General features: G+C 40.1%; 1 protein-coding gene across 4 annotated transcripts; it reads right to left on the reverse strand.

Moving 5' to 3' along the window:
• Positions 1-20: 20 nt before the first annotated feature.
• sec24c (SEC24 homolog C, COPII coat complex component) lies at positions 21-24582 on the reverse strand. 4 transcript variants are annotated; one of them, XM_047376819.1, is made up of 25 exons: positions 24400-24582; positions 22424-22602; positions 22176-22256; positions 20824-20950; positions 19788-19954; positions 18247-18978; positions 18032-18168; positions 16089-16157; positions 14294-14402; positions 13995-14122; positions 11589-11727; positions 11380-11495; positions 10312-10436; positions 10011-10202; positions 9823-9916; positions 7963-8079; positions 7701-7871; positions 7477-7573; positions 7226-7371; positions 6137-6275; positions 5791-5909; positions 5392-5571; positions 3711-3896; positions 3226-3315; positions 21-1604 (listed from the first exon to the last, which is right to left on the reverse strand). In XM_047376819.1, the coding sequence occupies exons 2-25, from the start codon at positions 22581-22583 to the stop codon at positions 1464-1466; spliced, it is 3762 nt and encodes a 1253-aa protein (XP_047232775.1). In that variant the 5' UTR covers positions 22584-22602; positions 24400-24582; the 3' UTR covers positions 21-1463. The 4 variants fall into 4 exon arrangements, with proteins under 4 accessions (XP_047232775.1, XP_047232777.1, XP_047232776.1 ...); XM_047376821.1 differs by lacking the exon at positions 22176-22256; XM_047376820.1 differs by lacking the exon at positions 16089-16157.
• Between the last annotated feature and the right edge of the window lie 1158 nt (positions 24583-25740).

Here is a 25740-nt window from a genome sequence, read left to right on the forward strand (position 1 = left end):
AAGAAGATCAGGATGTCTGATTTCACTTTTAAACAATCATTTTATTAGCAGTCCCTGGAGGCAATGGAAAAACAAAAGAGAAAAATGAGAAAAAAAAAAATGTTTACAGTAAAGATGGCGGGTCGATTGGGACGTAAAGACAGAACAGAGGGCTGAACACACACACACACACACACAAGTCACATCGTTTAAACAGAACAGAAAGTGATAGAGTTGATCCAGAAGGTTGTGTGTTGGCTGATCCCTCTGTTCCCCGTTAGAAATTCACCAGGACCGACCCCACGTTCATTCACTCAACACAGAAACATATCAAAAAGCCAAACTCTTTAGTAAATCCACGATTTTTAAATCTCAGTTGATCGTGACACACCACAATACCCCGGCTGCTCGGCCAGGTCTTTAAAATGGTTAATTTCTATTAATTCTGTACACATCATATATTTTATTTACACACTGAAAAGCTTCTCAGTGCGGATAAGAGTGAAAGTTCGCGCATCTGCTGTCATTCTCTGCTCGGTTCTTTCAGCTGGAGACTCTTTCACACAAGTTTGGACATCCGACGCCTCGGATTTGGATCCTTATAAAGTCTGTAGCGCTGCACGTCAGTGATTCTAACATTTCCTTCACATTTGAATTAAAAAAACTCCCAAAAACTCTATCGATCTTCCTTCATCTGTCGTTTTATTTTTTTTTGCCGTTTTATTTTTTTTGGTGAAGAGCAGACAAATAAAAGTGATCTGAAGTGCACATCTGGTTCGTAACAGATTTTGGAGCTAGATGTTGCCACGTTTAAATCCGATGTAAACTTATTTACTAAGAGCTTTCTTTTATTTTTATTCAATCTGGTGTTTGATTTAAATTTAAATCATTTTTGACTCAGTTCAAACTCTAATTGCACCTGATGCACAGTGGCAGATTTAAAAAAAATCAGCCACACACACACACACCATGGATTAGAGCAGCATGGCGGACTAAGGCCATGATTAAAGTGGATAAGAGACATCTAAAACAGCATTTATTTACTTTTATTTCCATACATAGATGTCTGTCACTGTACTGGGACTCAATCATATATAAAAAGTGTTTGCTATCTGAGTCATTTAAGCCCTCCCCACCCAAAAAAGAAAAACCTTTCAGTGCTATTAATACAGACAATACAACTATAGTTATCAAGCTTCCTCTTTCATTATCAGTCTGTTGCATACATAGTTGTTCTCTTACATACATTACCCTTCCTTGTCAGTTATTATGCCCTTACTGTGCAGGAGCAGCAGATCTGAGGCAGAGTAAAGCTTTTCCCTCTCACACTCAATCACAAACGATCATTCAGGACTTGATCTGTGAGCTGGAGGTCAGCCCCCAGACAGCAAGGAGAGTTTTATTTTGTAGGGTTAAAAAAGAAAACATTTGCAGGGTGAAAGGTGACTGGGGCTCGTGGGCGAAAGGTGGGAATCTCCAGGCCCTTAACTGAGAAGCTGGCGGATCTCCTTGTGCATGTGACACAGGAAGTCTACGTATGACGCTCCCCCGCTGGCGCTCTTGTCCTCCACTAAGAAATGCTTGAAGATCAGCTCGGTTCGGTCTTCCTGTTTCACCACCATCAGCTGAGAAACGGAAGAAAAGAGAGCGAGAGAGAGAGGGTTTAGGCACCCAGAACGGTTTCCCACAGGTTTTCATTGTTACAACACAATTCTGTGACTCAAGGGGGCGCTGTTAAGGAGCTGAACAAACAAACTGATGATTTGTGGAGCATTTACCAGAAACCGCAACCACATATTGCTTACAGAAGTTAAAGGAAACATGTTGATGAACTATTACAGGTGACTTTTCAGAGATTTCAGAGTATAAACTTATTGTTAACTTCTGAAAGAAGGAGCTGTATTGAAATACTGATCGTAGTCACATTTAAAATACCCCGCTGCTTTCATGAGGTACAAGCTGAAGTGCTAACAAACAGTTGATTCCTGCATCTTTCTCTACATGTTTTTTCATGGCAGCCATATCGGACACTGAACTCAGAGCGTCTCTGGGAGTATGCTTACATTTCTGACAGGAAACTCAGAAAACGCGACTTCACAGGTCAAAGGTTGGCGATTTCTAGGAATCAACACATTTTGAAACAGTGCTACAGCAAGAGCTGAATTCTTTTCGTTTTTTTTTTTACTAATTAAAAAGTATGTTTGGCTGAAGGGTGCGGTTTATATGTGCATTAAACTTTCCGAAGTCCAAACTTCGCAGTTCCAGATCTACTCAACACGGTTTGGTTCGTTTTCCATTACAAATGAATTCCATCTCAATGTGGGCAGGATCGTCAATAGCAAGGCGGCCCCACAGTCTGAAAAAATAGCGTGATGTCATTTGTTTGTGACACAAACAACAACAATGGAGGACTTGCAGCTTGGCCTATGGCTGCTGTTGGACTCAGAGTTAAAGAAGAGACAGAAGGCTGCAGGCAGCAAGACGAAGCACTCTGGATAAGTACAGGAGAGAGAGGGAAGCCATGGAGCGGTACAAGCTATGTGCGGGTAAGCTAATGCTACTTAATGCTGGCTTGCACACACAATAAGCCCAGCGTATAACGATGGAACGATTGAAGAAATTAGTTATTATAATATGCGTGCTGTGAGTAGTGAAGCCCCCTACCTAATCAGTGACAAACAGTCTTCTGTTTTCAGCACGACTCGGTACAGTTGAAGCTGCAAGCAAGCATGTACTAAAAAATGGAAAAGCCAAAACAAAACGGGTAGAGCCGCACCGAACTGTGCTGAGTAGAAACTATTTACAAACGCATAACCTGCGTTTGTAAATATGTTCTTTTTATGTTTGAATACATAAAACATAAAACACTACGCTGTTATTTGTTTGCATTGCAAATAGTAGTCAGCAAAATCCTTGAGCACAGCAGTATTATGCTGGGCTCCTGGCTCGCAACTGGAACATTATGTTGGGTTTGATGCCTTTCATAGTTTGGAAAAATTACCTGCAGGAGAGTAATACACAAAAGTGACTTTCAACAGCAGTTTCAGAAGATTAATGTCGTCTTTTTAATTTTGTGTCTTCAATTATTTTACCTTAAGTGACTACTATGTTTGTCTTTTAGCTTTGTGTATTTATGTCTCACATATTTGCCGCTCATCTTGTCCAGGACCAACATCAGGTTCCTACATACAAAAAAGAAAAAAAGGGCTTTTGGGAGGCAATAAAAAGAAAGATAAATAAACTTGCCTTCATGTATCGTGACCGCTGCGCCCTGAAGGAGTCGATGATCTCTCTGAGTCTTTGTGAGAACGGGTTGTCCAGGACAGGTAGAGTTATCTGGAACAGAAAACAGGGATAGTTCAGAGCCAATTCAGCCAAATATTGAAACGAAACTCATTAGAAAGTTGACAAAACTTTAATATAGAGGCAAATCAAAGGAGAAATCATTAATTACTATTAATTAATATTTGTTCTGTTATCACATAAACACAGTAAAGTTTCAGAGTAGCTGATTACCTTTGTCCCATTAAAGAAGAACTAATGATCAGACCAAAAAACTCTTCAAAAAACAAATACTTTTAAAGATATACCACTGCATCAGCATTCATCCAAATATAAATCCTGATCTACAAAACAGAACTTGCACTGAATTACCTGTTCTGTATTTAAAACACTTGCGGGTTAGGATTAAATACAGTTGTGACTAGTACAGATCTATGTGTTCCTCTCACCATGTTTGGATCGATCTGGCTGAAGCTCGGAGTGCCGAAGATGTTGAGGAGCAGCTCCTGCTGAACGCTGGCTCCCACCCACAGGAAGAGGTGGAGCCCTGTCTCCATCAGGTAGATTCCTCCTTTGGAGAGCCTCTCCTCGGAGTCCCTCAATGCTACGGGCAAAGAGCCGCTTTCCAACTTCATCTGGAAAAATTCACGAGAAACAGCGGAATACGATGATCAGTCGATGCATCATGATAATTAAAGCTCAATTCATCCAGGAGTTTATTCCAAAGCCTAGGAAAAGGCTTCTATTTAGACCTGGGCTCTTCCAACAGGTGCTGATTTGAGGCCCTCAAGTCTCGGCCATGCACACTACCAGTAAAAGATCACATAAATACAATGGAGCCAAACCATTTAGAGCTTCCAAAACAAGCCTTAAAAGTTCAAAACGAATCCTAAACCGAATGGGAAGTGAGTGAAGGGATTTAAGTATCGCTGTGATCTGATCCTGTCTCCTACTGGTTGTTATTAGACAGGCAGCAGCATTCTCTATGGTCAGGAGGCGACTCAGTAGAACTGATTTACACCAAAATACAAGGAATTACAGTAGTCCAGACGTGAAGTTATACAAGTGTGGCCATCGTTTTCAAGGTCATTACGATTTCAAAACGTTTTGGCTTTGCCCAGGAGCCGCAAGTGAAACAAGCTCGTCTATAATATGATGAATAGGAAGGGAGGGCACAAGGAAGGAAGGAATGAAAAGAAGATGGGTAGGACACAAGAACGGAAAGAAAGACAGGAAGGAAGGAAAGTATGAAAGAAAGCCAGATAAAAGGAAAAAGGAAAGTAAGACACATAAGGGAAGAAAAGACCCTAGGAAAAAAGGAACAGCACAAGGAAGAAATGAAAGAAAGGAAGTACAGACCCAAGGGAGGTAAAACACAAGAAGGTCAAGGACAGAAGGAAGGACAAGGAAATAAAGGACAAAATGAAGGAAAGGCAAGTCATAAATGAAGGAAGGACTGAAGAAGAGAAGGAAGGAAAGAAAGAAGATGAGGGGGGGAAGTAAGAAGTAAGGCCACAAGCAAGACAGAGGAAAGAAGGACATAGAGAAGGAAGGAACCACACCAGGAAGGATGAACAGAAAGACAAGGAAGGAAATAGAGGGATAGAGGGAGGCAGAAAGGAAGGACACACAGAAGAAAACCAAATTTAGACAATGGAAAAGAAAATTAAACCTTGAAATATAAATATTTTTCCAAACTATTTTCTTTTTCCATACTTATCCAAACCTGGAAAATACAGAAATCCAATGCCAAAGTTTTCCAGTCAACCCTGTTAAATGGACTTGTTCCACCCTACGTCTCTGAGCACTCTCCGTATTGGTCTCTCCATTTTAACATTGCTCCTGGGCCCACCTCTGCTTGGACTTTCATCCAGTATGGTAACTTAGTTTAATGATCTTATCTTTTCATTTATCTATGCCGTGTATTACGGATACTTTTACATATATTTTAATTTATTTCCAAGGTTTTATTTCTCAAATGCTTCATAAAGTTGACTAAGCAATATGTCTTTAAGACGGACCCAGTCTCAAATCTAGATTATTTTGTTCTTCTCAAGCTTTTAAACCCAAAACATCCACAGCACAACAAGCTGTTAGAAGATCTTTGTGTGACTGCGTCTGCTGTCTCACCACTGGCAGCAGGCGGGGGTAGAAAAAGACGTGGGTGTCTGCGACGTCCATGCAGCCAATCAGTTGCCTGAGGTAAGCTCTGTCGTCCAATGAGACGTCGGCTCCAGGCAGCAGGACGTCACTCTTCATCACGCAGTTCAGATAAACGGGGAGAAGCTTCATGCACTCCGGTAGGATGAGCTGGAAAGAAAAATCAAAGAAATTGTAATAAATATGGTCCAATTAACACATTATCAGTTACGATGTATAAAGGCCACATGAAGAGGGAACTAGAAAAAAAAAGTAAAGCAGAAATTTAGAGGTTTTATATAAAATTAAAAGGTGGTATAAACATTAGCTGTTGGGAAAAAAACCCTCAAATATAAATAAAAGAAAGGAAACTTAACAATGAAAACACACCTGACCAGCAGACGATGGACTGGCACAGTTCTTTCTATAGCAAGCCAGGATCTGAGCGCACTGGTTGACCAGAGTGTCTCTCACAGCCTTGGTGGGGTTGTTTGCAACACCTCTGAAAGCTGCACAAAAACACACAGAATCACATCTTCGCTTAGAAAGGAGGTCATTACCAAAGCTACACTTTCTGTACACCATCAGCTGCAGCTTTCTGCTTTTGTCGAGCCATCTTGTACGATTAAACATTGGGGTTCATTTTAACTTTTCGAAAGTTAAAATTAAAATCACCCAGGGATCATTTGAACAGTAACAATGGAGCAATAATAATAATAATAATAAAAAAACTCACCATATTTGGCGAAGTAGTTGATGATCGTGTCCGTCTCACAGTTGCGGTAGAGATCGGCTAGCTGCGAGCAGCAGTTCACAGCCATGTTATGGACGCGCAGACGCCTCTGACCGCTGCAGCTCGTGTACAGCACGGCACACTGCAGGGAGACGGAGATTATTTCTATTTCAGTTTCTGTTAAACAACACCACCACAAGCCTGAATACAGCAGAGAGGTTCTTCCAACCCAGCTTGATGCTCTTCTAGTGATTTGGTGCTAACAGAACTCTAAGCCAGTTTCGCTTCGTAAAGTGAGAGCGGGTTCTTCCCCCAGTCTGTCTCCGTCTCTCCTCACAGCCTGAGTTGTCAGCTACTCTATTTTATTTCCTCTAAAGTTTATAAATTTATCCTAAATGTCTGTACGCTGTACGCGCTTGAAATCTAAGTCGAATTCCTTGCTTGTGCACACAAACGTATTTCTTCAAAGTGCTGGTAACGACTTTATAATTGAAGTCAGACGTGATTAATGCAGAGACACAAAAATGTTGCAACACGGTGCCCCTAGTGGACTGGAGTTTCAGACCCCAGGCCTAAACAAATATGGAGAAAACTGCTGACTTAACATTTGCCCAGCAGACAGTCACTGGCGCTGTCCTGGCTGTTCACAGGGTGCTGTATCCAAGCCTATTAATGGAAAGTTAATTGGAAGGAAAACGTGTGCACAAGCATCAGGGATAAGTGAAGCCTTGAGAGAACTGTGAAGTAAAACCCATTTAAGAGTTTTAAGAGCATCTACATACAGAATTATATAGGACAACCTTGGCATTTCCTCGTGTTCAAGCTGCTACAGAACCACAGGTCTTCCAGCAACATCTTCTGAAACAGCCAGAAGCGCCTTATCTGGGCTAACAAGAAAATTGGCTTTTCTAAAAAACCGAATTTTGAGGATTTATTATCTGTAACCCATAATCATTATAATCAACAGACTGAGTGTGCGCAATAAATCTATAGAGGAGTTTCGCTTTTTGAATTACTGAAATATTCATTCAGATTGACAGAGATTCTTACATGACTGGTGGCTCACAGCTTCATTTTAACCTATCCACACACCTGCATGAGGGCTCCGGTCTCCTCGCTGAGCTTGTCGTCATGTTTGAACTCGACAGTGATGGCCTTGTCACAGTCCAGGCCCGCCAGCTCCACATCCGTGGTGTTATTCATGAAAAATGAGCCGAAGAAGTCTGTCGCTCGGATCCCTGTAGGGCAACAATAAGTGGAATTAAAATGCTGCTTTTCTGAGACTGGAAGCCTTTTAGCAGTGTTTTAATTCAAGCTTGGTTTTGGCAGGCTGGAGTCCTTACCTGTGCTTGTCCGCACCCTCATAACGGCATCGAACCCGACTTGTTTTTGAACATCTCGCCTGAGGTCCTTCAGGAATCGCTCTTGATCTGTCTGAGCCTGTGATGAGGAAGATGTATTTTACACCAATAGCTCAAAGAGCGTCAGTGTCAATTGACCTAGCTGTTGGAGTAAGAACAAGATGGATTTCTGCTACTAAAATAGAAGAAGAAGAGTACTTTCTCACCTGAAAATAGGTATATTTATAGACTGAACCTCCAGTGGAGACAGGAACCACTCCTAACGTGGCCACATCGACGTACTGATTAGGGAAGAGGAAAAGATCCACACAGCATCCCTGGGCGACACACTCCTTAGCCAGGTTGTTGTAGAATCCAACCTGCGGTTGAAACTGAGTCTGCGGACGAGAGGAGAGACAGACAAGTTAGTGTGGAACAACACATTCAAGATTGCAGCCCAAACGTCCTCCTGGCTATACTTGCGTTTACCTTTTCCTTGTCAGTCCCGATTAGCTTCTTATCTTCTCGGTTTTTCAGTTTTCCAGGAGCTTCCGCGATGGGCAGAGAGGTGTGAAACACAAACAGCTTCCCGGCACAGTCGGCAGCCTGAGAACACCACATCAGATCATCAGCCACACCTGGAGCGCTGTGCAGTTGTAACATGGGTGCACTTACTTACACCTTTAAATCTTTATATTCTTTATTATGAATAGTTACTATATCAATAAATATTATAATTTCCCTTCTATCTTAATTATTAACCATCAGCTCGGGTTACTGCAGGACAGGTCACATAATTGTCTCAAAATGAATTAATAATTTAAAAAAATGATATCAAAATCTTATAAAAAGAACTAAAAATGACAGAACTGTTTGAATTGCAAAAACGGTGTTAAAGTCTTAAAAAAATAAGGCTTCAGGATATAAACAAAATATGTGGTAATATTGGTGGACGTTGCGATAAAGAAAGTGTTAATGTCTTTCTGCTTTGGTTTCACAGCAAACATAGACCCCAGATAAGGATCCGGCGGCTGGAAGCCATCTCAACGAAGTTTTATTGATAAGTTGCTTCTGACTGATGTCTGCTATCATGGCAACAAAACAACTTGGTTTCTTTTTAATGCCTTCGCGGCCTCTTTAGCTTCTAAATCATCTTATGCTGCGAACAAGTTTGAATCAATATATTCAAGGCAGAGAGAGCCTGAACACAAGGCACTTAAATAATCAGCTAACATTTATTGCAGTCTAAGTATTTAAATTTGCGATATATTATGCAGTCCTATTAAAAAGCTGGCAATACATTTTTGAAGTTGGTCGCTGTTGAACAATTATGAGCAGAATCTGAGTCTGAGCGGGTCCAGTTATAAAGTTTTATGAACCTTTAGACCACGATCCCCTTTAAACAGCAGGACACAGTAGTACTAATAGTAGATGTAGAAGTAGAACAGCATGGTAGAAGTATTAACGGTATGTAGTAATAGTAAGATAGTAGAAGAGGTAATAATAACGAGAAGTAGAAATAGTAACACCAATTAGCACTTCTAGCATTCAAAACAAGTAGCAGTAAGTACTAGTAATAGTATTAGTGAGTAGGGATAGTAAGTAGTAGCAGAAAATATACATTCTAAGTAGCAATAGTACAAATTTATCAGTAGTAAGAGAAATGTGGTAGTTGTAATTGTACATAAATGGTAACAGTAAGTAGCACTATTAGTAAAGAGAGATCATAGTATGTACTTGTGGTAACAGTAATAGCATGTAGTAACAAAAGAAGTAGCAGTAGAAGCAGTAATAATAATAGTACACAGAAGTAGTCAAAGGAGAAATGCTATATGGTAATAGCAGCAACAAGCAGCAGCAGTAGTAATAGTGGGCAGTCATATTGGTAGTATTAGTGAGTAATATTAGTTACTAGTATCATTAAATATTAACATTAAATAGCAGTAATAATAAGTAGGAGCAGTAAGCAGCATTAGTAACAGCAGACGTTCATGGTAGTAGTTGTGAGTAAGTAGTAACCTTAGTAGTAGTAGTAATAGATTTAAAATCTAGAACAGATCTTTCACTGTCTTTTATTTTTTAAATCTCACTTTTTGAACTAAATTACTGAAACAAATGACCTATTAAATACAGGTATAATTTATTGAGATGCAGCTGCATTAAACTGAGATGACAGTTATTGACCTGCTAACACACACCGTGTGTGTAGGCCAGAAGGAAAACAGAGGAGGTAGGAAGATGTGATCTTTGTTTACAAGTCATAACATCATTATTAACTGATGATATGACCTCATTAATGTTTTCCTAATATCCTGCAGCACTGATAACACCCCAGCAGAGCGTGTTTACCTTAAGAGCTTCCAGTCCTGCCTGGATGACGGGTCCGAAGACCGTCTCTGTCTCCCTGGTGTCTGCAAACATCTCTGGGATCTGCTCCAACAAGCTGAAAAGCATAAAGAGCATATCATTAAGACTACCTGTGCACACTCAAGCCTCGTGTTTTGTTTGCAGCTAACATCCGCTTCATGGGTACCCACCTCTCGATGACTTGCCGGCTTTCGTTCACATTTACCAGGAACCCGTCGAGCAGTGGCACAAACATGTCCGACACGTCGGACACGACCAGCATCTGGGGCTGGGCGAGAGTCGACTTCACGTTGTAGAAGTGCAGAACCTTGTTGTAGGTGACGAAACCCACCCGCACCACAGAATCCATTTCTGGGTTTTCCCTGAATAGAGAGAAGAAAAGCGTCTAAACTATCTTTCCTACCACTTCAACCATTCTTCAGTTCAGCATCTTGATCAATCCTCCAACCTTGTTCAGTTGGGTTTGGATACCTGGGCAGAAGATCAAGCAGGCTCTTGAGTTCATTACAGACTATGTTGACCATGCCGCTCTTCACTGCATTGTAGGACACATCGATGAGGAAGATGAAAGCTGGGGGCTCAGGAACCTTGTTGTTCTGTTGAAAACACAGATGGGCTAGCTAAACTTTAAGAATATCAGAATTGTAAGTTCTGCAGTTGCCTGCAGAAGTGTTTAATTTCATACAGTGCATCATTTTCCAATAGTTAGAAAAATGATACTATTTAAAAAAGTCAAAGACAAAAAAACCTGAAAAGTGTGGTGTGCATTTGTTTTCATGTAACCACAGAGCTTGACATGACCTCACACCTACCAAGACATAGGGTTAGGGTGAGGGAAAGCAGGGAGATGCAACCAAGGGATCCATCTTTTGACAGGACAGTTATTAATCGTGTCCTGAAAGGATTTTCGACAAGCCATGATCCTTCACACTTAAATTCACAAAGCTATTTGTGAGCACTAAAGTCATGCAAAGTTTGCACATCTGTTTATGTGAGGAACGATTAGCTCTTAAATTGTGGCCCAGAGCAGATAGCTTCCATCTCCTAAGGCACCGTTTTCCCACGTCTAAATAAGAAATTCGGGGAAAATTGTCTGTTTATGTAAATTAATGTTATGAGCAAAACAAATGGTGTTCTATTCTCAAAGACTAGCACTGTTTGCAACATACAAATGTTATGAAGCATCTCCTGTAAGGTGGTGCCAACTTTCACATGGAAGACAAAAGAACATGACGCACTGGTGGCTTTCCGAAAAACTCATCAGGACAAGAAATGGCTGCATATCAAGATTACTCAAGATTACTGTGCATGGCAGTGGGTCTACGTTCCAGAAAAGATTTCAAATCTCATGGGGTTGTTACCAAATGTAGGTGTTACTGTACAACAAGCGATGGTATTTGCCTAATAGACCACACCTGACAGGCTCAATTTAATCATCAAAAACATACTTGAATACAATTATTATTGAGATGGTTGCAAAATACGCCGTCCCGATGGCAAATCTTTGAGGCAGTTAAAATAGGTTTAAGAGATTCATACCTTACAATAGTCAACAGTTGCCAGGAACTCATAGGTGCCCAGCGACAGCTCCGGCCTGTCGTAGCAGTCCACTCTCTTACCGGTGTGGTCCAGATGCTGGAAGTATTGCGGAGGCACTGTGGAAGGAGACGGTCACAACCGCAATGATGAGATCAGGACAGGGGGTTTTAGAAGAAGAGATTTCTATGCAAGGATGGATGTAGGCTCACCCTCTGTGACACAGCTGCAGAAGCCACACTGGAAGCGGCGACCTCCCTCTATGAACTGCATGTATGGACACATGTAGGCCTTGCATCGGTTACAGCGGACTGGACCGGCCTCGCCGTGGTCCACCACGTATGGAGGGGTCTGAGAAGACAATCAGTGAACATTATTCAAACAACAAGATTTAACAGTCTAACACTGGTAAAAATGACAAAAAAACAAAACAGTTTTTTGCCAAATGATGTAACCTAAACCTAGTCCACATGGATACTGGTTAGAAATGACAAGAGCAGAAAAATACTCAGACAGACACTCCTAACTCTGCAGCTGTCAAACAGATTATCCCTACAGACAAAACTAATCTTTTACCAAATCCAGCTGACTGCAAACTGTTACAGCAGGTGATGGAGAGGCAATATAAAGGGAAAGTGCATATGACAGAGACAACTAAGAGATAGGGGTTGGGAGGAAATAAGGTATTAGAGGTAACTGGACTATCAGAAAACAGCAACAGTTTTGCTTTCAGTGCCATGATTAAAGAACTGGGGTAAGTTTAAAGTTTGCCATGCCAGGATAATTTTAAAACGAGATCTATTTGCTTGTGTGAAAGAACAACGTTCTTCCCGTTTACTATTTCCCTGCTGATGTTTCAGACTCGTACTGCCATTATTTCCTCAACAGTGACGCTTTACGTTCAGGAGTCTGGCTGCTTACGCGCAAATCTGCCGTTATGATGTTACAACTAGCTTCATTTGGACATTCTTCCTTCTTAAAACTGTATTTCTAACACGTATTTGATGTTCTGAGACAAAACAACAATTGGAAAAAGTATGCTATTTATTAAAAACAAAAGAAATCTGATTAAACCGGATTTTTAACATGATTACATTGACATAGCTCCTGTGAATTATGCAAGCCAAATCTAGCAAGAACAAGAATATGCTGATGCATCACTGTCAGAAAGTAAAGAGAAAAGGGAAGCAGCTCAAACTAACTTAGAAGCCAAATCATCAACAAGTCATGAAAACATAGAGAAGGCATGCCTGCGTAAACCTAGCTAACATGTACCTGAACAAAGACCCTCAGCAGAGCAAAATGAACGTTTAGCAAATAATTTTCTGTAGCCGCGTGTGTCGATAGAAACAAACAATCAAGCTAGGTTTGTGTTTTAGGTGACGTGTCGGAACACGACAGCAGCTTTCTAAAAAGAGAGGGCTTGTCCTGAGATAATAGGTGGCAAAAAACTGGTTGCTGTCAAGAAATAAATTAATAGAAACAACAAAATTTGCATTTCTGAAGATGATTATTGGTGAGTTAGGTAGAGCACCATTACAATACTAAAGCAGACCGTCTCATACTGATGAAATGCAGAATAAATCTCAATATACAAGATATCTGACATGTTATTTTACAAAAACAAATTGTTTCTTTAATTTATTATGAAAACATGAGTTTTATTCTATCACAAGAAATACTCATCTTTTAGATAACTCTTAAGTAGATTTTTTGGAGCTCACCAAAACCAATTAATGTCAAAAAAGTTTGCGATGCTCCAGGAAATTTTAAAGTTGGAAACTTACCGAGGGAATGCAAATGTATTTATGCAAATAAACAAGAATAACTTCAAAACATGAAAGGTTCCCCATTTATAGATTCAAAAAGCATCTGACTGAGGCCACAGTCCCTATATGCACAAATCACAGGATCCTTGACCTCTGAGGTCATATTTATGAGCCCAGACTCAAGGCTGCTGAGGCCACACATTTAAACCTATGGACGACATAAAGTGATGTAAGTTTTAATATTATTTAATTATTATATTTTAGGTGTAGTATCAATGTTTAATTTGAAAATACCACATGGATCTCTGATAATGACAAAACAAAATGTTCAGATGTTTGTTTAAATTGGCCCAAATTTCCAGTTATTTCTAGGAATTCACATCAATTCCCATGAAAAGTTTACATTTGGATCATTTCCAAAATAAGGCCGTCATTTTCACCATACACCCACAATAAATTAGGTTATTTTTCTAATTAACAGTTGAAATTGTGTTCACAACATAATTAGATACATTTTTAAGAGAAAATATTTGCTTGATAAGATATGACATTCTGAATATTAAAAAAATAAAAACACAAGATCATACCTATTTCATAAAGCCCTAAGTTGGGCAGCAAACTGAAAGCCAAATTCCACACAGGTATGAAAAGTAAACAAGTTGATGCTTTACTGTCAAACATTAAAGCAGTTTAGGGTCATAGACAAGCAACTGTAACCATAAAGTGCCATTTATTTAGCTTGTAAGCAGATTTCATGGTCCTCATCCCATTTGTTGTGGACTTTTGACCTAATCTAGAATCAGATTTGGACCTTTCATCGTACAGTTTGAGGAGAGAAGCAAGCCTCACCTCATCTGGGGGCAGCGTGGCGAGGGGCTTGATGACGGCAGCCAGAGGGACCTGGGACTGCTTGGCCATATCGGACGTGCACGGCATATTGTAGGCCGTACAGCGGACAAACCTGGGACTAGCATTTCCTGCGACAAAGAAAATCGGATTGTTAGCACTGCAAAACTAAGCAACAGTGTGACTTATTATAAGGCAAATGCTTCACTTTCAGTAGGTTATGTTGTAAAGATAGGCAGGGAAAAGTGAGGTACATGAAAAAGGGAAAAATAAAACTTGCAGCGATATTTCTGGATGTTTACCTTGATCTTTGACCTGAAAGGTGGTTGTGACCAGAGGGGGGGCCTGACCCCTGACCCCTGTCGTGAATGGCTCAGTGGTCTTAGCCTTGTCGTCCTCTATTACCTGGATCTACAATGAGGAGAGAGTATGAGATGGTTTTTATTTTGCTTACACCATCAGTACACATGAAAGCGACTCGTTTTCCCAGCTCAGACCTCATAAAATTTAACGGAAGACTCATGCAGGAAAATACTCTCACATGCACCGAGAACCTTCACAGGACAGCTGAGGAATGGAAGTGATTTGATGGTGAAGCCGAGCATAAGGGAATCCTAAGGAATTACTTATTCTAGAAGAGATGCCTTTTAATGTAATAAGCTGGAGGAGGGGCAGGGGTCAAATGGAGAAGGCAGCATGCAGGGCAAGAAAAAGGATTAAAGTGAAGGGGCTATTTGAGATTTTCCCGTTTCACAAAAACAAGAACAGACATCAGGAGTCTCTTAAATGAGAAACAAAATGGTCCAATCATTTCCTTCAAAATTATATATTTTTTGCAGATTCTTTAAGGATCGCCATGAATACCAATAGGCTGCGTTTTCGAGGGTGGGTAAATAAGCAGACTGTAAGTGGGAGGTTCAAAGTGTTGGTGCTTCGCCCACACAAACATTGATTGGTTCCTTTAACTGACCCTGTTGTCCCTTAGTCGCAACGCGGTACGAAAACATCGAAGGTAATGCGTTCTTCAGTGAAGTTGGTGTTTCAGGATTATATTTAAAATGGAGTCAGTTTGTCTCATGTATAAATAGCTTTAGAAGTATTTTTACGGTGCCTTATTGTGCAGAATACTATATTTTGCAGCCAATCTGCTTTTTAAAGAGTAACACAAGACCAACAAGCTGATACTGGTGAATTAGTCAGGCTATCGGCTGAGTAGCCAGCCTGCAGTCAGCTGTTTGCAAATAAAGTCTCTAAAACATGGCTGCCCCTGCATCATGGACCTTGTAGTTTTAATCTAAGGTAATAACGCTCCAGTTCCTCAGCCAGAACTACAACATGGGACTACAAAAAACATAAAAATAAAAAAAACACATGTTAATGGAGATATCAAAAAAAATATAGATAGATAACTGACTTTTAAAGCCTGAGCTTCAGATTTGAAACTTAAGTCCTAGAATAAACATTTTAAGAGGCCAAATTTGACTTTTTATTAGGATTTTTAATATAAGAAAAGATGCATCATATTTGGGGCTTTTAATGCCTAAAGTTAAAAATTATATTTAAAACCTATAAACAGAAAATGTGGACTTATTCAGGACCTTTTGAAAGCAAAACATTTAGACGAATAAGACTGACTTCATAACTAATATAAAACTCAAAACCTATAACAGGGAAATCTGGACATATTTAGGATACCTACATTTGAGTTGATTAAATTCAGACATGACTTTAGGATGAAATTTTAGCCCCATCACGAAACATTTTGCCATTTTTAGGCATTTTTCAAATTGGGAGGCATTAGGTTAAAAATGTAAACTAGTATAGCATGCATACAACAGACTTGATGTAAATGGAAATAAAGCCACTATAAACTTTCAGCTCGACCTCTTTCATCAACTTTGATCTCTAAATGCACGTCTATACCCAACAAACAGAGCGCCAAAGCACAAAAGAAAACATCCGTCTCAAAACAAAACCCATGACTAATTGCTAACTTTGACAGGGTAGGAGGACCGACAGGAGGAGGAAAGGGGTTTTTGCAATCAAATGGATAGGAGAACACGAGGAAGAGGAAAAGCAGGCACACAAGAAACTTACTGGGCTTGGGATAGCATCTGGATCTATTCTATGTCTTGATTTCTGCACAGCCGGCATGTCAGACGCTTGCTTTATAATCAAAAGTTTGTCCGGCAAATTGTGCAAAACAGAACAAAATAAATAAATACAAAAAGTGAAAAGATAAAAAAGTGTAAGTGTGAGAAGAGAAGCCACAGCAAGACGGTTATCTAGAGCAGGCAGAACTGTTAACACAGAAAATGTTAGTCCTAGTGTAGATACATGCTAAGCATCACCATGTTTCTAAAGCTTTAAACTGTGGGTTAGCCTGCTGAAGTTCTAAAAGTGGCATTTTTATTTTTATAAACATTGAATCAAATTAACATTCATTGTTAATGACACTTTTGGTTACCATGTTTTAATAAGCTAAAAAGATTTTTTTTACTGTTAAATTAAGAAAATGAAAGTTGTCAAATTGTTTTTTAGACAAGTCTGAGCAACACAGATACCTAAATTAATCTTGCTCAACATCCCCTAAATTACCGAAAAGCTCAGCCAACCACACACACTCCTGTTCTGTCTCAACTTTAACATAAACTAAAATGCATTACAGATTATTATTTCATGTCTACAGATCAACGATTACATGATAAAAACAAAAATAACATCTGCGAAACTCAGACACAGATCTAAACGACTAAATAAATGATCATCTAGATAACAAACCAGTTAAAGTAGATTATCCGATTAGTCTTCATCAGAGGCCAAAAACGTAGAAACTAAAAATACCACCTTATTTTTCTTTGACCACTGAATGTATTATGTGTGCGCTTTAACAACAACACTCTTCGGAGAGTAGTTGTTGAGGGACTTTCACCGGTCCATCTCGGCACAGATTTATGAGAAAATATGAATGCTATATGTTCTTTTGTGCTGGACCAAAAAGTATTAGGGAGGTAGTTTTCATTATAGAGGTCCGAATCCGATCCTAATTATTAATCTAGGGTACTGATCATTGCCTTATTAAAAGGTTCTGTATTGGGAGAACCCGTTTGTCTACAGTCTATAATTATCAGCCGTACACATTTTTAACAAGCCCCCTATCCCTATACGAGTGGCTTGCAAAACAGTATTATACTTCATGCACATTATATTGATTTAAAGAATCAGTATTTTTTTTGGATTAGAATCTAAGCCTTGTTCAACCTTTACAATAACATGCAGAGTAAGAAAGAAAGAGACAGTATTGGCTGCTGCAGCTTCCAGTCTCTCCGTGTCATGTGACCTGCTCAGATATCCACACGGGTCTAGAAAACAGAACAGTTAAGAAAGCAGCCGAAACACTAGTAATAAAATTTAAGATGTTTAAAGCAAACCGCCAAGTTTGTGAAGCAGAAGAAAACCTATTTTGTAAGTTGTTTGGACACAATCAACTGGAACGGCACTGAAATACAGTATGTTGCGAGGCAAATAATCAAAGAGTCATATCAGACCAGAGAGGAGGCATGCTAGTATCACACTAGCACTATACAGAACTGCGGCATATTGAAACAAGACTTCAGCTGTCTGTGTTGAGTTAAATACATATTTAGAAAGAAAAGACGAAGCTATGCGCGTTTTGGGTTATTTGAACATTTTCACCAGCTTTTTTAACATAGTTAGCCTATGTTGGAGCAGCATATTATGGTTGTCTGGCTGAAAACAAGCTGGGACAAAATATCTTAAATGATAAATGATTTGGATCGGTAAAAAAAAGAAAAGAAAAAAAGGATAGAAAACCCAGATCTAACCATCCCTTGTTTTTTGATCCTGCCTTCCTACTTACATGGAGGGTGTAGAAACACTCATCACACAATGAAGTTCAATACATCCACAACTGGAACTTATTCTAAAAACTCTTCATAAGAGTTCAGAAGGTTTTAATTGTAAAAAATGAATGAATGTCACAAATACATTGAAAGTTAAGACGTATGTTGTAGACTCACCGGGCTGGGAATTGTATCCGGATCAAGTCTTTTCTGTGCAGCAGGAGCTGGGGCAGGAGCTGGTGCTCCATAGTTTGGTTGTCCAGGATAAGGACCTGGATATCCAGGCTGAGGGGTTCTCACTTGCCCAAATGCACCTAATTAAGGAACATAAAACAGCTTAGCTTTTCTAAAAACCAAACCGTTTTTCTTTGACTTAACTATTGTGTTCCTACCATTTTGTTGAGGAGGGTATCCAGTCTGCATGCCAGGCTGAGCGGGAGGCTGCGACATGGGTCCTGGAGGACCTGGAGGGCCCGGAGGACCCTGTGGTCCAGGAGGCTGGTGGTAGCTCTGTCCCATTGAGGTTGGAGGCATTTGAGCTCTGGGAGGCGGGGGTCCTGAGTGGTAGGGTGATGGCTGGGTTGCAGGAGGGTGCTGTTGCTGAGCCATGGGGTTGATGAACTGACCCAAGGCAGCTGAGGTGGGAGGAGGACCAGGGGGAGGAAAAGACCCTGGCTGAGAGGAAGGTGGTGTCGGTTGAGGTGAAAAGGAGCCTTGAGCCGATGGAGTTGGACCACCAGGAAAGCCAGGCTGGCTAACAGACTGTGTTGCTGATGGGAAAGCCGGTTGAGGAGTAGGGAAGGGCGGCTGGGGTTGGGAAACTGCTGGGGCTTGGAGGCGAGGTGCTGGATCCGAAAAAGAGGAGGGGGGAAATGTCTGCTGGGATGGTGGTGGTGGAAGAGAAGAGGTTAAGTGCTGCTGGGAGGTGGGGGGAAGAGATGAGTCAAATGGCTGTTGAGAAGGAGGTGGAGGGCCTCTATAGTACTCCTGAGAAGCTGCAGGACCACTTGGAGGTGGAGGCTGGGTGGGAGCAGATGATGCGGGAGGGGAAACCTGGGTGTAGGAGGACTGAGTAGCAGCAGTGTAGGCAGTATTGATGGGAGGCTGGGAGCTGTGAGGAGGAGCTGATGGGAGTGGAGACAGTGAGATAGTGGTTAAAATGCATCATGGTGCATTATACTGTCCCTCCAGGAAGCTGAACTTCGGTCACAACTACTTAATTTAATTTAACAAAGCAAATCTGCAGATCAGGTTACATCACCTGAGAAGGTGCTCAAAAGACAAGCTATGTTTTGATAAAAAGGTGAATTTCTGTAGTTTTAAATGAGATCAGGCATAGGGGGTTTCTGCAAAAAGAAAAGTGCCTTCTGTAGATTTGTTTAAAGAATCAGCCTTGTCTGAGGGACCTTTAAATTTTATCGCAGGGGTTTAAGTTGCTGTAAAACTAAAACTATTTGTGCAAAACTCATTTGGGGAATTGTTTTGTGAACATTAAAGTCTCCTCTTGCCAGGGATTAAAAAAAAAAAAAACAACAACCTGGTGCTGTTGGATGTAGTTTTAGAGAAGGTGAGAAAAATGGGCATTGCTCCGCGGTACACTTTTCATACCAGTACCGGTATGGTGGGGCTTTCACCAGTGTGGAAATCCTGTGCCTTTTTCAGGGAATGTTATATGAAAAACCTGCTATTATTTTTAGTGCTGTAGTAAAAATTAAACTTGAAATACATTTGAAACTTTAAAAAAAACCTGATATCGGACAATAGAAATTAGACACTTTAGGCATCAACAAAAACAAAAACAAAAAGCCTAAAAAACCCGGAGGGACTAATTATAGAACTTAAAACACATTTAATCTGTTAGTGGTAATACTCAGCCTCTATTCACATCATTATTATATCACATAATACTCAAATCAAACCCATTCAAAAGTACCATATCCTGGCCCTGCAGCGGTTGGTGGGCCGGATGTGATCTGCATCCCAGTCATCTGATTGGTGACCTGTTGCATCAGAGGTGGAGGCCCGTAGTGCTGTGGATAGGATGCGAGCGGCCCTGTCATGTTCATATGTCCCTGGTTGTACGGCTGGGCTGCAGCAGGCCTGCAAATGCACAAAAGCCGCATTTGCAGTGCAGAATCAGGGAAAACCGGCTCTCGACAGCTGCATTTCCCCTGGGGAATATGCTTTTTGGCAGAATATGAAGGTAAACAAGTTTTCCAAAGAAATTCTCCATTAACGTCTGTGCAGGGTAATGCTCTCTGACTGAGGAAACTGGTAATGTAGTCAGGTAAAATGAATAACAATACAATAAGGTCGTCACTCTAAAACTCACATGCATTATGGAGGAACTGTTCTAAGTGCTCTCTGTGTTCTTCTATGTTAAGGCTGCATGACAACATCTTGTGACAACAATACAGTCAAGATGAAACATTTGTACGCGTAATATAACTAACCAGCAGGTGTACATGGATATATGATTCCCTGATTCAACACATTAATATTGCCAAAGATACAAAACAAAATCTTGCAATTACCCATCTAAAGGTGCCCTGGTGATGCTTTGATACTAATGTTGGATTTTCCTGGAGCGGTTCCAGTCAAGACAATAATATCCTAACATTACGGGCTCGTTTAGCTGCGTAACAGTACCTCATTTGGCATTTCGACTTCCATACAATAAAAAAACAAAAGAAAACCAGTGGCAAAGGATCACCTTCATCTTTTAACAGTGCATGTCAGGTCGTCTCTGCTAGGTCTATTTTATGTTGCTCAATAACTTTTTAGGAACACCTTTCCTACCGACGTCTTCCATGTGGATCGTCGAATTCTCATGTTTCAGTCTCAAAGCACCTATTAAGTGATATCTGATGCGGTGCAGTAAAAATTGACAACCTACAGGACAGTTTAACTATTGTCCTGTTTGCTTGTCCCTGACTTAATAAATATCTATGATTCAAAGTGAAAATTACCTGAGCGGTGCCTGTGTCATAGGTGGGGGTCCATTTTGCACGTCCCCTTGACTGTGGGTGTATTGGTTGTAATGCTGAGGGGCTGAAGCAGGGGGAGGTGCAGAGGTGGGAGGACCCCTTGTTGGACCTGCAGGAAATAACCAACGATCACCAACAAATACTGATAACAGTGCAAAGCAAAACTATTGAACTTTCTACATTTTGTCACATTAAAACTATAAACCTTAATGGATTTTCCTTGGATTTCATGTAGTGGACCAACACAGTGTAGTGCATGATTGTTAAGTGGACAAAAATACATGGATTACAAAACCTTTTATAAAAAGGTAAAAAAGTTTGGTATGCATATGTATTCAGCCCTGGTTTTTAATACCTCAAAATAAAATACAGTGCAACTATGTATCTTAAGAAGTCACCTAATTAAATAAGAATAAATACAATCCATCTGTGTGTAATGTAATGGCACACCTGCAAATCTACCAAGACATGGCATTTCACCTTAACTGACAGGATGGGTAAGGAGAGCTTTAATCACACAAGCAGCCAAGACATCACAAATATTAGTCTTGTGCTCCACAAATCTGGCCTTTGTGGAGGAGTTGCAAAAGACAGTAATAAGAAGTGTGACAGAAAAGCAACTTCAAATCACCTGAACTCACTACACCCACCCTGGAACATGGTGGTGGCAGCATCATGCCTTGGGGATTCAAGAGATTCAGCCTCAAGTCTACAAATGCATGCCACACTTTCCAGATTTTCATAGATAGAGTTGCATCATGTTTTTGTTTTTCCTTCCACCCCAAATGATGTATTACTTTGTGTTGGTCATTAACATAAGATCCCAATAGAATATGCTGAAGTTTCCAGTACCAGGTATAAAAAGGCTTGAATTATTCTGATATCAATCTAAATTAGTGCTAAAAATCTAAATGACAATAAGCTACAGTGGTTGCTAAATATTTCAAAAACAGGTTTCCAACAGACAACGTTCCAAGATTTTCATTTTGGGGTCAGAAACTCGGGCTTCATTTTAAATGGGTCACAAAATATTTTAGATTCAGTAAAGAGTGAAAATAACCACAAGACATTGAATATTTATGAGATGTAACATGTAAGTTGATAGAAAGGCCAAGTCTGTCCAACCTTCATTAGAAAAACAAAACTGAAAGCAACTTGAAAATAAGAACTCTTGCTTCAAGCAGTTCTATCTAAGCCACTTGAGATTTAACAGATCTTGAATTGAATAACAGAAGGAAATGCCACCAAGAAGACGTTTCTAGATACAGTGATGATTTGATGATTGCAGGATTTGTGAAGAGAGCAAGAAACAAGGGGTGAACAGAGGCAGTTACCTAAGTCAAGAGGAGAGGAGAGGTCAGAGACTGGGTTGGCTGCCACAGCCTTAGAGGGAAAGCTTGTGAAAGGAGAATAACCTGAAATACAAGAAAATAGGGAAAGTAGGCAAATACAGAGATATAGAGTGATGTGTGAAGTAATGAAAGGGCAGTTCAGATACAGATTAGTTTGCACAGATGCTGGGATTTGTACATGAGAGATCATGATGTATGACCAAAATACTGATCTATAAGCTTCTGTTTACCTTGTGGTGGAACTCCAGGCTGATAGGCTGAAGCAGGGCCGTTGTAAGGTGCATAAGGGGCAGGGTATCCCCCATCCAGGGGAGCGTAGCTGGGTTGACCGTAGCCAGGCTGGGGCTGGCCGTAAGGAGAGGCCATTGGAGTGTGCTGGTTTACATTCATCCTCAGATCATCCCTAAATCTTGATCAAATAGTGACAGAATTACAACACACCCCAAAAACACAGTTTTAATGCTGATCATTAAAATGATAATGAGGAAAGGGCAGTGAAGGCCCCCTGAGGCAGCTTGATGAGCGTTAACTGGTGATTGGCTGGTTGGAAACTCCAAAATTGGATATTTTCCCCAACAAGTGAATGAATCACCACTTCACTTGTCAGTGTGAAGGTTGCTACCAAGTGAACGTATCAAAGTCAGCAATGTTTAGTATCAGTTATGTGTTTTCACCAAGTAAGTGTTTACACAGAACTGTAGGAAGCTATAAGGAAATTACATGTTGTGATGTGTCTGTGGTTCATTCAGGCTCTGAGAGATGGAGACTCAATGCATTTCATCAAAGCTGTTCTGTTTTATCATTTTGAACCTACAACTGAACGAAGGGTTTAGAAATTTCAATGATATTGTAAACATGCCCAGCGTTTTTAATGGTTTTCTACTTAGTTTTTCCTAAATTTCCTGAAAGTTAAAGATGATGTCACTGAGTAAAAGTGTCATTCAGCTTAAACACTTCACTGTTTTCAATGGGGAAAATAAATTCTGCAATAAAATTTGACCTTTGGCCAAATAAAGGTGCTGTTTCTTGTTGAACAATTCATTCAATATTCTTTGAAATAAAGCAGTTTTGTGATTGTGGGCCACACATTTTCTCAGGTTTGCACATAACCTGTTTATTTCTGTGCTTTTTTATTATCTGAACATATAAATACGGATACCTGTAAAAAGGTATGATGAAAGGATGAGCCACATACATGATTTTGGTGTCATGAAATTTTATTTTAATCACCTTTCTAATGAAATAATCAGAGGTTTTGACATCCAACTCTTTCAAAAATCAACTAAATACTAAAATACAACTAAATTACGCAAAACTGAACCTTGTGGTAAACAGCAGATCGTGTCTCAGCTCAACAACTCCTTATAATAACTTTCAGTTTTGACAGTTTTAGATCAGATCCTAACTACTAACAGATGTGTTCCAGCTGAGATACTTATCATACACTCCAGTTTCTAGATATCAGCCTAACTTATACGATAAACATGAGTATCATCTAACAAACACGGGCTAAACGAGCGGAGCGTTTGAATTATTCAACAGAGAAGGGACCACAATGAGAAATACAATCGCTATTTAGCAAGACAGGCCTGCTCAGAGCCCCATCTTCTACTTTAGCTATTCAATTCAAAACACGGGTTAAAGTCGCAGAAATAATACAATTTAATCCCACAAGAAATGACAATTCAAGGAGTCAGCACAGAGGTCCTGAACTGCAGCAAAGCCGGTGACAAACTGGCTAATGTAGCATTGCCGCATCAACATTAGCTGATCAGTAGTTACTAGCTGTAGCATAGTGAAATACCAGTCAAAGTCTCAAACAAAGACTGGCTTAAACATCATGTTGTTAACACATTTGCCTTTAAAGAGTGATAAAAACATGAGAGGATGATATTAACAAAGTTTAGCTTTTGATTCATGGGAGCTAATTCGGCATGCTAATGTTAGCAACAGGCCAGCTTGAATCATGATGACAGCAAAGGTGCTTGAATCAGCTGTGATCGAGTCACCACAGCCTGTCGTAGCTAGCCAATGCTAGCCGAAAGTGAAGCTAATAACCTCCACTCACTTTGCAGAAAGCCGATAGCCGTGTCTTTTAGCATCTGCTAGCATTACTTAGCATCGGCAGAGGTAGCGAAATCCGAGCTCCCCACGTCAAAAGCGATTGAGGATGTCAGACATGGAGCCGCATCAGATCGAAACCTACCTCGGTAGAGGTGTAAATAGTAAGGCAATCCGTTGTTCGAGGCAAACGAGGAAGCCCTGTGGCCGACAGAACTAAAAGCCGATGCCGTCCCGGGGTGTTGCTCACTAATCCCTTCTCGGTAGCAGAAGCGGACATTCAACGGAACTGCTGCAGCGCTGTGCCACGTCCACATCCGGACGCCGTAGAGCGACTTCCTCTACGTTCTCCACCGACTCTTTTCCCGGGAGTTGAATCAGTTGGTTCGGTTCACCGTATAACTATTGTAAAAGTGTTCATACCCTTTAAACGTTTTCACATTTTGTCACGGTATAAGTTGTTTTATCTCAAGCCAACACAAACTAGAACATAAATTTAAAGTGGAAAGAAAACTGACACATGAAATTAAACTTATTTTTAAAAATAAAAATCTGAAAATTGTGGCGTGTATTTGTATTATATAAGCCACTTTTACTTCCGCCTAAATTAATTCTAGGGCAATCAATTAAATTCAGAAAACATCTGGTTTGTCTACTGATTATTAGTTAATTACAAAGGGTTATGTATGGTGTGGGATCTGTGGTGATGAGGGCCTGTTTCTTTTCCAAAGGCCCTGGGGTCCTTAGCATCATTAACTCTTTGAAATACAGGACATTGTAATAGAAGATGTGGTATTTAGGTATGCACTTAGAAATAACCCAAATTAAACAAAAAATGAAATGGGAAGGCTTAAAAATCAAAAGTCAGACACATTTTATGACTAAACAGTGATAATTATCTTTATTTTGTAATTTATCTTGTGTTTATGGTTTTATCCAGCAATTTTGGTATGGACGGTGCCCTGGCGCCCCCGATCAACAATCTACCATTGAAATTCCTCCACCTTTATGGATATTTCTAGCTCCTCCAGAGTCACCATGGGCCTCTTGGTTGCTCCTTTGATCGATGGTCTTCTTGCTCGGCCTGTCGGGTGAGATGGATGGCCATGCATTGGTAGGTTTGCAGTGGTGAAATATATACAAAGTATATGGACTAAACTGCATACATATTATATTATTATTTACAAATTAGGTGATTCCTGAAGTCAATTTTTGTACTAGATTTTATGTAGAGGTATAAAGTAAAGAGGCTGCATACAAATGCATGCCACACTTTTCAGGTAAAACACTTTTAGGTAAAAAACCTTTATTAATATTATTCCACTTCACATTGAACAACACACTACTTCAACATCCAAATTAAATACTACAAGTTTGTGTTTCCACTGTGACAAAACACAAAAACGTTCAAGAGGTGTGAATACTTCTGCATGGCAATATACATTTTATCATCAAAAATACAGTTTTAAATCCAAAATTTCCTTTT

This window comes from Girardinichthys multiradiatus, chromosome 10 (genome assembly GCF_021462225.1).
Source record: "Girardinichthys multiradiatus isolate DD_20200921_A chromosome 10, DD_fGirMul_XY1, whole genome shotgun sequence".
In the NCBI taxonomy this organism is placed as follows: Eukaryota; Metazoa; Chordata; class Actinopteri; order Cyprinodontiformes; family Goodeidae; genus Girardinichthys; species Girardinichthys multiradiatus.

Bases quoted from the DNA above. Each gene is read 5' to 3' on its own strand.
- sec24c (XM_047376819.1), bottom strand. From the start codon at position 22,583: ATGAATGTAAACCAGCACACTCCAATGGCCTCTCCTTACGGCCAGCCC. The intron at 16,158-18,031 runs GTGAGTCTACAA...TTGATTATAAAG, and splicing joins CGGATACAATTCCCAGCCCG to CAAGCGTCTGACATGCCGGC. The intron at 5,572-5,790 runs GTGTGTTTTCAT...TTTTCTTTCCAG, and splicing joins GTCCATCGTCTGCTGGTCAG to CTCATCCTACCGGAGTGCAT.